At 70.5% G+C, this 13,228-nt stretch overlaps 1 protein-coding gene across 4 annotated transcripts in view; it reads left to right on the top strand.

The window, feature by feature from the left end:
- Positions 1-13,228, top strand: part of KCNQ1 (potassium voltage-gated channel subfamily Q member 1) — a 231,060-nt gene that overhangs the window by 18,461 nt on the left and 199,371 nt on the right. For all 4 annotated transcript variants that reach the window (XM_054724929.1, XM_054724930.1, XM_054724928.1 and 1 more), the window contains one exon: positions 6,022-6,112. In XM_054724929.1, coding sequence (XP_054580904.1) covers positions 6,022-6,112 — 91 coding nt within the window. The remainder of the gene's footprint in view (positions 1-6,021; positions 6,113-13,228) is intronic.

Raw genomic sequence — 13,228 nt, 5'->3', positions numbered from 1 at the left:
ACAGCCTGTGACGGAGCTAGACCCCGGCTCTCGGGGCGCCGGCAGCCCTGTTGGGGAGGCGCCCGCCGTGGTGACGTGTGAGGGCTGGGACGGACCCGCTGCGGACGTCCCCTTCTGCTTGGACGCGTCCGGCATCCGACTCCGGTTTCCTGGGGTTCAGAGCGCCTGGCGTTTTCTCCGGCCTCTGGTCGGTGTAGACGGAAGAGGAGTGTTGCTGACGTCTGCTTGGGTCTCTGGGGCCCCGGCCAGGAGCTCGGCCGACAATCGGCAGGTCCCAGCCCAGAGCCTGTGTCCGCTGGTTCCAGGGGGCGTGGTACTCGGAGATGCCCGTCCTCCGCCTGCAAGGTCTCCGGGCCTGGCCTGCCTCGGACCTCATCGCTGCCGGCCCCCAGGTCCTCGTCCTGCTCTCAGCTCCTGGCCTCCAGCTGCCAACCCTGCCTCAGGGCCTTTGCACGGCAGTGTCCTCTGCCTGGAGTATCCATCCTCAGCCTGAGCTCATATGTTACCTCCTAGAGCAGCCCTCCCCCCTGTCACTCACTGTGACTGACAGCCCCCCGCCCTGTCACTCACTGTGACTGACAGCCCCCGCCCTGTCACTCACTGTGACTGACAGCCCCCGCCCTGTCACTCACTGTGACTGACAGCCCCCCGCCCTGTCACTCACTGTGACTGACAGCCCCCCGCCCTGTCACTCACTGTGACTGACAGCCCCCCGCCCTGTCACTCACTGTGACTGACAGCCCCCCGCCCTGTCACTCACTGCGACCGCTCCCAGCAGCAGTCACGGTCTGTGCATAGGTTTTCTGGTTTATTATCTTCCCCCCATGTCTGCCTTGTCCCTGGAGCCTAGCATGGCGCCAGGCACATAGTGGGTGCTTCCCTGCTGGCGTGGGCGTGAGGGACAGACCCCACGGCCTCGCGGGCAGGGCATGGAGTGTGTATTTTGTTCTGAGTGCCCGGGTGCCACGGGGGGGCGGGGGGGGGGCTTCCTGGGGGGCCGAGTGGCACCGACGGATTCCCGTCTCTGAAACCTCCACAGGGTCAGCATGGCTCCGGTGGGTGAGGCCTGGCTTTCCTGAGTCCTGGTCCCTCCGGGGCCTGGGGGTTCTCCCTCGGGGCCGGGCGGCGGGCGGCGGTGACAGAGGACTGTCTTTGTGCCCTCGCTCGGCCGGCAGCGCTGGGCGGGGTGGTGAACCCCCCCCCCCCGGGGTTAGAGCCGGGCTGCCATCTGGGGGGACGAGGATGCTGAGCCCGAAATAAAACTGCTAATTGCATCCGGCATGGCGCAATCGCAGCCTGCCCCGAGGGGAGCGCCGAGGCTGCCGGCCGCCGCTTCCTCCCTCGGCCACAGCCGCTCCCGCAGGGGAGGCGGGGTCAGGCCCGGGTGGCCGCGTGGGTCCAGCCCGCAGAGCGCCTGCACCTGGGCCCGGCCTCGCACACACACGCGTGGGGGCCCGAGTGTGTTTTCGGGGCGAAGGGCACAGATGAGAGGGGAGACGAAGCGGAGGAGGCGCCCAGGCCCGGGGCTGTGTCCCCCGCAGCCGGGCAGGGAGGAAGCAGGCGCTTCCTGGACACGCTGACCCCTCACACGTGGCGGCTCGATGGGCAGGACCGCCTTGTCCCTGGGTGACCAGGGACGCCCAGTGTCAAGTAGTTGCCTCGCACCAGACACCTGTCCCTCGGACCCTCCCCCTGCACAGAGCCCGGCCCTCAGCGCTGAGTGCTGGCCGGCCCTGCCCCCCTCCCCCCGGGGGCCAGGCCCTGGCCACTGCTCCAGGCCACAGCCCCAGGTCACAGCCCCAGGCCACCGCCCCAGGTCACAGCCCCAGGTCACAGCCCCTGGCCACTGCTCCAGGTCACAGCCCCAGGTCACAACCCCAGGTCACAGCCCCAGGTCACAGCCCCAGGCCACAGCCCCAGGTCACAGCCCCAGGTCACAGCCCCAGGTCACAGTCCCAGGTCACAGCTCCAGGTCACCGTCCCAGGTCACAGCCCCAGGTCACAGCCCCAGGTCACAGCCCCAGGCCACAGCCCCAGGCCACAGCCCCAGGCCACCGCCCCAGGTCACAGCCCCAGGTCACAGCCCCAGGTCACAGTCCCAGGTCACAGCTCCAGGTCACCGCCCAGGTCACAGCCCCAGGTCACAGCCCCAGGTCACAGCCCCAGGTCACAGCCCCAGGCCACAGCCCCAGGTCACAGCCCCAGGTCACAGCCCCAGGTCACAAACCCAGGTCACCGCCCCAGGTCACAGCCCCAGGGACCCTGCAGGCACCATTCGTGGGGAGGCCTGTGGGCGCCCCCCCCCCCCCCCCCCCGGTGCTGCGGCAGGAAGCGAGCGGCCCTGGCATTCAGTGCCCCCAGGAGGCCTGCAGAGGCAGCGGGCCCAGGCAGGGGCTCCCCCGGACTCTCCGCCCGAGATGCAGGCCTGACAGGGGAGTGACAGGTGCAGGCGCATCTGCGAGGCTGCGGGGCCCTCCCGCCCGGCCAGGACCCCTCAGGGGAGACGTGGTGCCTCCTGGCAGAGAAGGCCCGTCTGCGAGGTCCCTCTAGTCTGTTCTCCGGCACCTTCTAAATATACCCGGTGAGGGCTTCTTATCGCGGCCGCCGTGCAGCCAGGCGTGGGGTAGGGGAACTGGGGGACGGAGCGGCCGGCCCTGCCTCCACCTCCGGCCTCGGAGCACGGCTGCAGGACCCCGAGGGCTGGGACCCCCTGAAGCCTCCGGGGCCTGTCCCCCCCCCCCTGCCACCAGGTTCCCCGCAGCCTCCCAGGGGGCAGGGAAGGCGGAGGGCCCCACTCCTGGCTGCCCCTGGCTGCTGGCTTCTTGGAGGCACCGGTCTCGGTTGGTGGGCGGGGCCAGGGCTGGAGTCTGGCCCTCGGCTGACTGGCGCTTGGTGCTGTGTGACTCCGGGCGGTCGCTCACCCTCTCTGAGCTCCCCCTTTCTCCTGCGATGAGGGACAGGCTTCGCGTGAGGGGGCGTGAACAGGAAGTGGGCTCCTGAGCGGCTCGTTCCCACCTGCCTGCCACGCCGGGGCCTCGGACCCGCCAGGCACTGGGGCCTCCACGGGGCCCGACGGGAGAGCAGATGGGGTCCCAGCTCCGCGGGTGGGCCTCGCTGGGTCTGATGAACATGGAGAAAGCACCTGGGGCCGGGGCCCGGGCCCGAGGTCGGCCCCCCGAGCCTGGCCCTGGGACGTGCCGTCGTGTTCCGAGGGATTGATCCCTACAGAACGGCACGTGCGCCCCCACCCAGATGCACCCCAGACGCTTCCTCCAGGGGCACAGCGCCCTCTGTGGCTGCGGACAATGGCTTCTGCGCCAGCCAGCCTCGTCACGTCCGCACTGACCCGTCAGTAAGCGACACATTGTATCCTCCATAGTTAGAATGTATAATGGATGTGATACATTGTATCGTCCACAGTTAGAATGTATAATGGATGTGATACATTGTATCGTCCATAGTTAGAATGTATGATGAATGTGATACAATGTATCGTCCACAGTTAGAATGTATAATGGATGTGATACATTGTATCGTCCACAGTTAGAATGTATGGTGAATGTGATACATTGTATCGTCCACAGTTAGAATGTATAATGGATGTGATACATTGTATCGTCCATAGTTAGAATGTATAATGGATGTGATACATTGTATCGTCCACAGTTAGAATGTATAATGGATGTGATACATTGTATCGTCCACAGTTAGAATGTATAATGGATGTGATACATTGTATCGTCCATAGTTAGAATGTATAATGAACATGATACATTGTATCGTCCATAGTTAGAATGTATGATGAATGTGATACATTGTATCGTTCCGTGAGTTAACATCCTCCGAGCTGTCCGGTGCTGCCTGTGGGGCCTGGCATTCCAGCTCACGCCCGGGTCCGCCGGCCACGGGTCCCGAGGCCCCTGCAACAGCCGTGTTTCCCCTGCAGGCGACGTGTGTGGTCCTTGTCACCGGGAAACCGCCCGTGGGTGGGGGACACTGTCGCCGTGGATTCAGGGGCTTCCCCGGGGTTCCGGGCTGTCCCCTGCCTCTCCCGGGAGACCAGCCGGGCCTGGGTTCGGTGGTTGGGTCACCTGAGCCCCCCCGGCCCGTGTGGGTGCCCCTCGGGGCCGGCTGCTGGCGGGAGGAGGGCTGGCCTGGAGTGCCCTCCGCGGAGCCTCGCCCCTGGCAGGGCTCTGGGCTCCCGCGTGCTCCGGGTCACCTGGCGGCTGCGGGCGGCGCGCGATGTCCGATAAGCCCGGACGTCCCTGGGGCCGGGCTGCGGTCACGGCTGGGAGGTGGCTCGGCCGCCGGGCACAGGCAGGGCATTGTTCCGGGCCCAGGGCCACCCTCGCCCCTGGCAGGGCCTCCTCCTGCCGACGCTCATGCGCCCTCGGGGGGTTGGGTCGGGCAGCCTGGGGCCCATCCTTCCTCCCAGCACCTCTCCCCACGCCCTGCCTGGGGAATGGGTCCGAGCCCCTCGTACCCTGGGCTCCGTGTCCCCGCTCTTAGGGTCTGGCTGCCTGGTCTCAGAGCCTGGGGCCTCCGGCTGGGACAGCGGGCCGGGCTGCCCTGCACGGCAGGATGGGGCGCCACGCCCCTGGGTCTCCGAGCCCCGCAGGTTCTGCCTGCCGTTAGCACGATGCCTTCCAACATCAGAGCCACACGCGGGGCCTGGAGCCGTCCCTGCACCTCAAGGTCACCTTCTCCGCACCTCAAGGTCGCCATCCCTGCACCTCAAGGTCGCTGGCCCAGCCCTGAGGCTGAGGCTGCCCCGACCGTGGGTAACCAGATCGCCAGCCGGTCTCGGCGGGAGAGACAGACGAGGATGCGCAGACGTGGGCGAGAGCGGCGCTGTGTCTGCCGTTTGCAGAGAGAGTCGCTCCCGCTGAGGCCCCGTCACAGCCAGGCAGGCCGGCCGCCGATGCCGACGCCCCCAGAGCGGGGACGGGGCTGGAGCCTGGGGCCGGGGTCGGCGTGCAGGCTGGGGGCAGCGGCGTGAGGCGTGTGCCTGACAGGTGACCAGGTGCGGGCGGCGTGCTGATGGGACTCGGTCAGCGGAGCGATGGCCCCGAGGAGTCCGGGTCCCGACCCCTGATCCTGGGACGGTGACCGTCATGGCAGAGGGGCCTCAGGTGGGGCGCGGGAAGGCGTCCCCGGGATAACGGACCCCCGTGCCCCCCTGCGGCCCCACGGTCGTCACGGGTATCCTGATGGGGTCAGAGGTCGGGGGGAGGGGAGACCAGCTGCTGTCCTCGCTGCCCCCCCGCAGGCCCGGCCACAGCCCCGTCCCCCCGCTGACTCTCGGGGGCCTCAGGAGAGCGAGGCGTCGGCTCCCCGACTGTGACGTGCGTGGGAGGGCAGCGCTGCGTGCTGCGGGACACGTGGCTGCGTGTAGTGCTGGTGGCCGGGACGAGGCGGTGCTTTCTGTGGCCCCGAGCGGGACGGCGTGTCCCCACGGCCGGGCGGGGCAGGAGGCACGGCTGCTCCCAGGCCCGGGAGCCCCGACCGGCCGTTCCTCCTGCGTCCGCTGTGCTGCCGCCGGCGTCCCGTGAGGGAGAGCTCTGATTGTGTCAGGGAAACGGAGGCAGGCACCTCCCTGGGCCCGCGGTCCGGGGGCAGCGCCCGGGGTCTGGGAGGTGCGGGGAGGGTGGGGGGCGTCCGCGGTCCGGTCCCTGGGCCTCAGGACGGCTTCAGGGCTGAGAAAGGTCACGGCCCAGCAGCAGCGGTCTGTCCGTCCGTCTGTCCTTGGGGAGTGCCCATGGGGACACTTCAGGGACCTGGGGTCCCCGGCTCCTGCTCCTCACTGTCTGGCTGAAGGCGTGTCCCTGGCGGGGGGTCAGCTCCCACCCGCTGGCTGGCCGGGCAGCCCTCACCGCCTGGTTCATGGCTGGTGGGCGCTGGGGGCTGGGGAGGGGCACGGCGCCTGTGGGGGGGGGGGCGGCTGTGTGGGGGGGGGCTGTGGGGGGGGGCAGGTGGCCACGGGAGCCGCCCCCGGGCTGACCGCTGTCCCCCGTCTCGCAGCTTCCTCATCGTGCTGGTCTGCCTCATCTTCAGCGTGCTGTCCACCATCGAGCAGTACGTCGCCCTGGCCACGGGGACCCTCTTCTGGATGGTACGTACCAACAGCCGTCGGCGCCGCCCGGGGCCCCGTCTGCCCGCCATGGGAGCCGCCCCTGGCTTCTCCCGCCTGCATGGAGCCCCTGGACCGGCCCCCCCGCTGCTGGCCAGCGGCTGTGGTCTTGCCTCGCTGTCGGGGACCGGAGGAGTGGGGGACCCCATCCCCAGCTCTGGGACGAGCAGGATGGGAGCAGTGAGACGGCAGGCCTGAGGCGGGTGGTCTGGGAGGGCCTCCTGGAGGAGGCGTCTTCTGAGCTGGGCCCGGAGGGAAGGACAGGAGGACGTGGCCACGGGGACCCGGGGTTGTGGTCGGAGGGACTCGCCCCGGCCTGCACTTGGGCCCTCGGTCTGGGTGACTCTTGACCTGGGTTGTGACGGGACACACAGACCCTGTCCCAGCCCCTCCTCCTGCCCTTCCCCTCTCCCTGGACTCCCCTCCCACTGCCCTGCGAGCTCTCACCCTCATGCCTAGGTCTCCGGCCCCCACAGAGGGCCTCCGCGCTGTGAGCCCAGGAAAATGGCCGACACGGCCCGGCCCTCCGGCCCCCTGTCCCCGCCTCAGGGTTCCTCCCCCACCAGCGATGACCACGCGGGCAGGGCCTCGGTCGGTGCCGGAAGCGCCGGCCCCGGCCCCGGGGAGGCTGGCGTCCAGGGGGTGGGACGCGGGGCGGCTGCCTGACCGTCCGACACGGGGGCGTGTGCCCGACCGGGAATCCAACCGCCACCCATGGGCACGGGCCCGGACGCGGGTGGCGTGTTCACCGTAACCGGGTGTCCGGGGCCAGCGGCCGCTCCGGGGCCCTGTTCTGGGCCGGGTCTGAGCGACCTCACGTCCCAGGGCCGCCTGCTGCGCAGACACGCGGCCGAGTCCGTTTCTTCTTCTGGTTGGTTCCCTGCCCGGCTCTCCAGTGCCCCCCGCTGGCTCTTCCCAGGGACCCCGCCAACACCTGTCCGGCCCCCGGAAACCCCGATGCCTCTGCTGAGCGTGGGGGCCTGAGTGTCTGGTATGGGGGTGCCCGTCCGTGAGCGTGGGGACGCCCGTCCGTGAGCGTGGGGACGCCCGTCCGTGAGCGTGGGGGACGCCCGTCCGTGAGCGTGGGGTGCCCGTCCGTGAGCGTGGGGGACGCCCGTCCGTGAGCGTGGGGTGCCCGTCCGTGAGCGTGGTGCCCGTCCGTGAGCGTGGGGGACGCCCGTCCGTGAGCATGGGGGACGCCCGTCCGTGAGCGTGGGGGACGCCCGTCCGTGAGCGTGGGGTGCCCGTCCGTGAGCGTGGGGGACGCCCGTCCGTGAGCGTGGGGTGCCCGTCCGTGAGCGTGGTGCCCGTGTCGGGGGGCTGGCGGCTCTGCGGGCGGGGCTCCGAGGCGGCGCTGGGTCACGTCCGTTGGGAACTGCAATGGCCGCGATCACCAGGGACCAGCCAGACGGCGTCTCCCTCCCCCGGGCCGGGGTTTGCTGCTCCGTGGCTGGGCCTCTGTCCCCCGAGCGCCCTTCCCGCGGGCGGTGGCTGACCCGCTGGTCCTGCCGTGGCTTCTGGACGCGCACGGGCGAGCAGGTGCATGCGGCCTGGGGAGCGGCCTGGCAGTGGGGACTCGGCCGTGGGCCGTGCTGGCTCCGTCGGGGCAGCTCCTGGCCTGGGGGCAGGGCCTGGCGTCCGTGAGCCGGGGCTTCACGCAGGTGCCCACGCGCATCTCGCTGGCCGCGTGGAGGTGGCTGTCGTGGCTGACCCCACGGGGATCCCTCGCTTTCCTGGGGCCGCCCGCCCCGGGTCCCGGCAGCTGGTTACTGCCCTGCGCTCGGCTCTGTCGCTGCTCACGTGAAAGTAGGGACAGGCGGCCACAGAGCTGGATGGCCACCATGCCCGCGAGGGACAGCGTGTTGGGGTCCCACTGCCCTCTGCCCCCTGCCCCCTGCCCCCTGTCCCCAGCTCCCTGCCCTCTGCCCCCTGCCCCCTGCCCCCTGCTCCCTGCTCCCTGCTCCCTGCCCCCTGCCCCCTGTCCCCTGCCCCCTGTCCCCTGTCCCCTGCCCCCTGCCCCCTGTCCCCTGCCCCCTGCCCCCTGTCCCCTGCCCCCTGCCCCCTGCCCCCTGTCCCCTGCCCCCTGTCCCCTGCCCCGTCCCCTGCTCCCTGCCCCCTGCTCCCTGCCCCCTGCTCCCTGTCCCCTGCCCCATCCCCTGCCCCCAGTCCCCTGTCCCCTGTCCCCTGCTCCCTGCCCCCTGTCCCCTGCCCCCTGTCCCCTGTCCCCTGCCCCCTGTCCCCAGTCCCCTGTCCCCTGTCCCCTGTCCCCCAGCTCCCTGCCCCCTGTCCCCTGCCCTCTGTCCCCTGTCCGCTGCCCCCTGTCCCCTGTCCCCTGCCCCCTGCTCCCTGCCCGCTGCCCCCATCCTTGCCTGCTGCCAGCTTCCTTCCTGGCGCCTCCTCCTCCCTCCTCACATTTCTGAGGTCTGCCTGCCCCCTGGTGGCCTATCTCTGAACTGTGGGCACAGTGTCCTCCCTGAGGATGGGGCCTGGGCCTGGGCTGGGGGACCAGGGAGGGGGTGTGCCCTGAGCACAGAGCCCCTTCCCACTTTGGTTCCACCTCCCTTCCCCCCCCCTGGTCCCCTCTTCTGTCCTGTGGGCCACCCCCTGCCGCCCTCCTGCCCCCCAGGCACCCTCTGCGCACAGCCGGCCTGGCGTGTGTGTACGTGTGCACGCGTGCGCATGGGGGAAAGCGGGGTACAGGTCTTCCTTAAAAAAATTTGATCGTCTGGACGGCATGGCTCAGCGGTTGAGCGACGACCTAGGAACCAGGAGGTCACGGGTCGATTCCCGGTCAGGGCACAGGCCCGGGTTGCGGGCTCCATCCCGGGTGGGGCGTGCAGGAGGCAGCCGATCCGTGACTCTCATCACTGAGGTCTCTCTCCCCCTCGCCCTTCCTCTCTGAAGTCAGTACAACACGCGTGTTTAGAAAAGACCTGATCGCTCCAGAAGCTCCCGCGCACGTAGGACACGCGTGGCCTCTCGGGCCCCAGGGTGCTCCTCAGCCAGGCACCCCGCCCGCCCGCCCGCCCTCCCCACGCTCCCCACGCTCCCCTGCGCCATGCCCTCTCACTGACCGGACACTCCCCGCGCTGGGCCCCGCTGTTCCCCCACCGGCAAGTCACAGCACCGCTTCTCGGCCCCTTCCCAGCGCAGCCTGGCTGTCCGTGCCTCCATGAGCCCTCCGAACCTGCCCCCCGTGGGGTCCCTGCCCTCCGTGGGGTCCCTGCCCTCCTTGGGGTCCCTGCCCTCCGTGGGGTCCCTGCCCTCCGTGGGGTCCCTGCCCTCCTTGGGGTCCCTGCCCTCCTAACCTGCCCTCCATGGGGTCCCTGCCCTCCATGAGGTCCCTGCCCTCCTAACCTGCCCCCCGTGGGGCCCTGCCCTCCTTGGGGTCCCTGCCCTCCGTGGGGTCCCTGCCCTCCATGGGGTCCCTGCCCTCCTTGGGGTCCCTGCCCTCCTAACCTGCCCTCCTAACCTGCCCCCCGTGGGGCCCTGCCCTCCTTGGGGTCCCTGCCCTCCGTGGGGCCCTGCCCTCCGTGGGGTCCCTGCCCTCCGTGGGGTCCCTGCCCTCCTAACCTGCCCTCCTAACCTGCCCTCCGTGGGGTCCCTGCCCTCCGTGGGGTCCCTGCCCTCCATGGGTCCCTGCCCTCCATGGGGTCCCTGCCCTCCGTGGGGTCCCTGCCCTCCGTGGGGTCCCTGCCCTCCATGGGTCCCTGCCCTCCATGGGGTCCCTGCCCTCCGTGGGGTCCCTGCCCTCCGTGGGGTCCCTGCCCTCTGTGGGGTCCCTGCCCTCCATGGGGTCCCTGCCCTCCGTGGGGTCCCTGCCACCCTCCCTTGCCCCTGCTCTCAGACCCGTGTGCTGGGGGCTGGGGTGGCTCAGTGCCCCTCCCACTCCTGGAGGCCAGGCCCAGGGGTGCTCACCCACAAGCCCAGCGTGGCCTCCCTGGGTCTGCCGCTCCCGCCTCAAGCCCACGCACCCCGAGCGACCCCGTAGGACAAGCCGAGTGGCTGAGGGGTCCTGGGCCTCAGTTTCCCCACCTGTAAGGGGAGGGGTGGGCGGGACGGCCTCGGCCAAGGCCTTGCTGGGTCTCAGGAGCCGGCTGAGTCAGGGCCAGGGTGTGGGGGATGCGGGGGAGACGGGATGGGGCAGCCCTGGGTCCCCCGCCCGGGGCGCAGATGTGAGTGTCGGGGACTGGCCGGGAAGGGGGTGCGAGGTGAAGAGAGACTGCGGCCAGGTCGTGAGGGCGCCCTGGAGGGGTCACCCTGCGAAGGGCATTGGCGGGAGGTGCACGCGGTGCTGGGGGGAGGCCCAGGCAGGGGGCCCCCCCAGCTCACAGTCTCCAGGGTGGGCCCGGGGGCTCCCGGGGCAGCGGGAGTCGGGGGGGGACGGCCTGGGGGGCTTCGGTCCGCGGGGCGCCGACCCCACCCAGAGGCAGGGCGTGGGGAGGGGGCCGGGAAGCCCAGGGCGCAGCCCCGCCCGCGTCCGCACGGATCCGGCCCCGGACACCAGGTGGCGCTGTTGTCAGCGAAACGGGGCGGCGGCTGGCGGGGGCCCAGCGCGCGGAGCCAGACCGCAGGCTGCGCGGAGGGCGGAGGGCGGAGGGCGGAGGGCGGGGCGGGCTCCTGCGAGGGGCTCGGGCCGCGAGGCTCCGGCGGTGGAAAAAAATGGGAAAAAATGCGCTCGGCGCTGTGTTTTCCCAGAGAGCCCATATTTCTTCCCTTCCCGAGGCTCCGGGTTGCGGTGCCAGAACGCTGTTATCTCAGCCGGGAAGGCGGCCCGGCCCCGGGGATTAGCGTTCTGCTGAGCCAGGGATATTCGGGCCTGAAAAAGCCATTTTGTTGGAATCGCGTCTCTGCCCGGGGTCCGTCCGGGGCCTGCGCGCCGCCACGTTGCAGCTCCGAGCTTTGTTCGTGGCTTCTGGGGCGGGGGCGCCTCTGGGGCTGCGGCCACGCTCGGCACGGCCCCCGCGTGTGGAGACCCCAACCCCAGGCCCCCGGCCACCTACGTGTGTGTGTACATGTGTGTGTACACATGTGTGTGTGCATGTGTGTGTACACATGTGTGTGTGTGTGTACTGTGTGCCTGCTCGTGCACGGTGCTGGGGGCACACGCGTGTCCACGCTCGGTGCCCGCGTTGCCGGGCGCACCCCGTGAAGGGGTCCCAGGTTTGGGGGGCTCTCTGCGCCCCTCCCTGTCCTGCTGCTGGGGCAGAACCCCCGCTCTCGGGGAGACCCTCCCCGCCGGGAGAGGCCGGCTTTGTCTCTACAACACACTCTTTTCTGCTTTTCTCAAACCCCACGCAGAGCAGCTCCCCAAAGCCAGCAGACAGGTAACTGCCGGGAGCCCGGAGGCCGGGGACGAGGTCATCGCCGTGGCTTCCTGCGGCCGCTGCGCCCGGCCCCTCCGGTGACCGCCTCCCGCCAGCTGCATCCCCCTCCCCGGCCCGGGAGACCCCGGGCCCTGGCGTTTCCCAGCTGCCCCGGAGGCCCGGCGGGCTCTGCGGCCCGTGGGGCGAGGTCCGGGCTGTCCCCCCCACACCCTTCCCTGCCAGGAGGGGCCCAGAGGCCGCAGGTCCCCGTGCCCCTGCCCTGCGCGCCCCTCTCTCGCTGGAGGGGTGAGCCCCAGGGCTGAGGTCACTTCTGCCCCGGGTCCGCCCTGCGTTTCCATTAAGAACCCCAAGGTCTTATTCTCTCCTTCGCCTCCTGCGTGGGGGCCCCCTCAGCCCTCACCTCTGCTCGGCGAGCACCTCATTTCATAGGTGGCCTCTGGGGTGCCTGCCTGCTGTCCCCGGACCTCGGGGTGCCCGGGAGGACCCCCTCGCCCCTCCTGGACCCTCGGCCTCGGCTCCTTTGTCTCCGTCCCGGCCCCTGGGAGCCGCTGGCTGAGATGTTCCCGCAGCCCCTCTGCCCGGAGCGCAGCCGCCGCGCCCGGCTGTGGGTCCTTGCCCCCTCACTCAGCCGGCACCCCGGCTTCATGCCTGCACCCCGACCCTCACCCTGGGGCCCGGAGGAGGGCGTCCTGCCCGGGCGGGGCTGACCCTCAGTTCCCGGGAGCCGGAGGCGGCAGGCATGTGGCCTCCCGCGTGTGAGTCTGTGTGCGGGCACACGTGTGGGGCGCTCGGCCGCCGCCGGCTGACCCTCTGCGTGGCAGCCCGCTTTCCGCGGCAAACCAGGGGGCTCGCCGTTCGGGGAGGAACACTGAAAGCTGGAGGAGGCGCCCGCAGCCCGCGCTCCTGCTGTCTGCCGGGAGGGCGGCGGCGCGTCTGCCACCTCGGTGCCCGGTGCCCGGTGCGGCTCCGAGGCCTGGGCCCACGGCCACTGCTCACTCCTCATCGGAGCCCCCGGTGCCCACCCCAGGGACGAGGGCCGGGGGCGAGGGCCTCTGGGGCCGGGAGGGGTGAGGGAGGGAGTGGGGTCCAGGGCTGGGCTGGAGGCTGCCTGTCAGGTGGGGGCGGTGCCGGGTGGGGTCGAGGTCCCTGCGTGAGACCGTAAGCAGAGACTTCAGGGACCCCAAGAATGAGAACCCCGCCCTGGGGGGTTCCGGGGACACAACCCAAGCCACCTCCCACGTCCCCGAGGCAGGGCATTCGGCTCCCTGACCCCTGACCCTGATGGGTGCCCTGTTCACGGGCCATGGCCAGCCCAGTGTTTGCAGCAACTTCTTCTTTAAAAAAAAATAGTGTTCTTACTGATGTCAGAGAGGAAGGGAGAGGGAGAGGGAGAGAGAAACATCCATGACGAGAGAGAATCATGGGTCGGCTGCCTCCTGCACGCCCCCCCCTGGGGATGAGCCCACCCCCCGGGCCTGTGCCCCGACCGGGAATGGAGCCCTGACCTCCTGGTTCCTAGGTCGACGCTCAGCCCCTGGGCCCCGCCGACTGGGCTGCAGCCATTTTTTCTCCTCGCACGTGGTTGTCACTGGTTTGGGTGCCTGGCCCTGGAGCAGCCTCGCCCCTCCCGTCCCGGTCGCCTCGAGGGGCGAGTCCCACGGGTGAGGGGGTCCGTGTTCTGGCCCCGAGGGTGTCCGAGCGGGAGGGCCGAGGCTGGAGAGAGAGGCCCTCGATGGCCCCCTCCCGGCCCCGCCCGGTGGGCACAGGCTGG

This window comes from Eptesicus fuscus, chromosome 13, assembly GCF_027574615.1.
Source record: "Eptesicus fuscus isolate TK198812 chromosome 13, DD_ASM_mEF_20220401, whole genome shotgun sequence".
In the NCBI taxonomy this organism is placed as follows: domain Eukaryota; kingdom Metazoa; phylum Chordata; class Mammalia; order Chiroptera; family Vespertilionidae; genus Eptesicus; species Eptesicus fuscus.
Note: the sequence above shows the minus strand (reverse complement) of the source record. Positions and strands in the feature narration are given on the sequence as shown.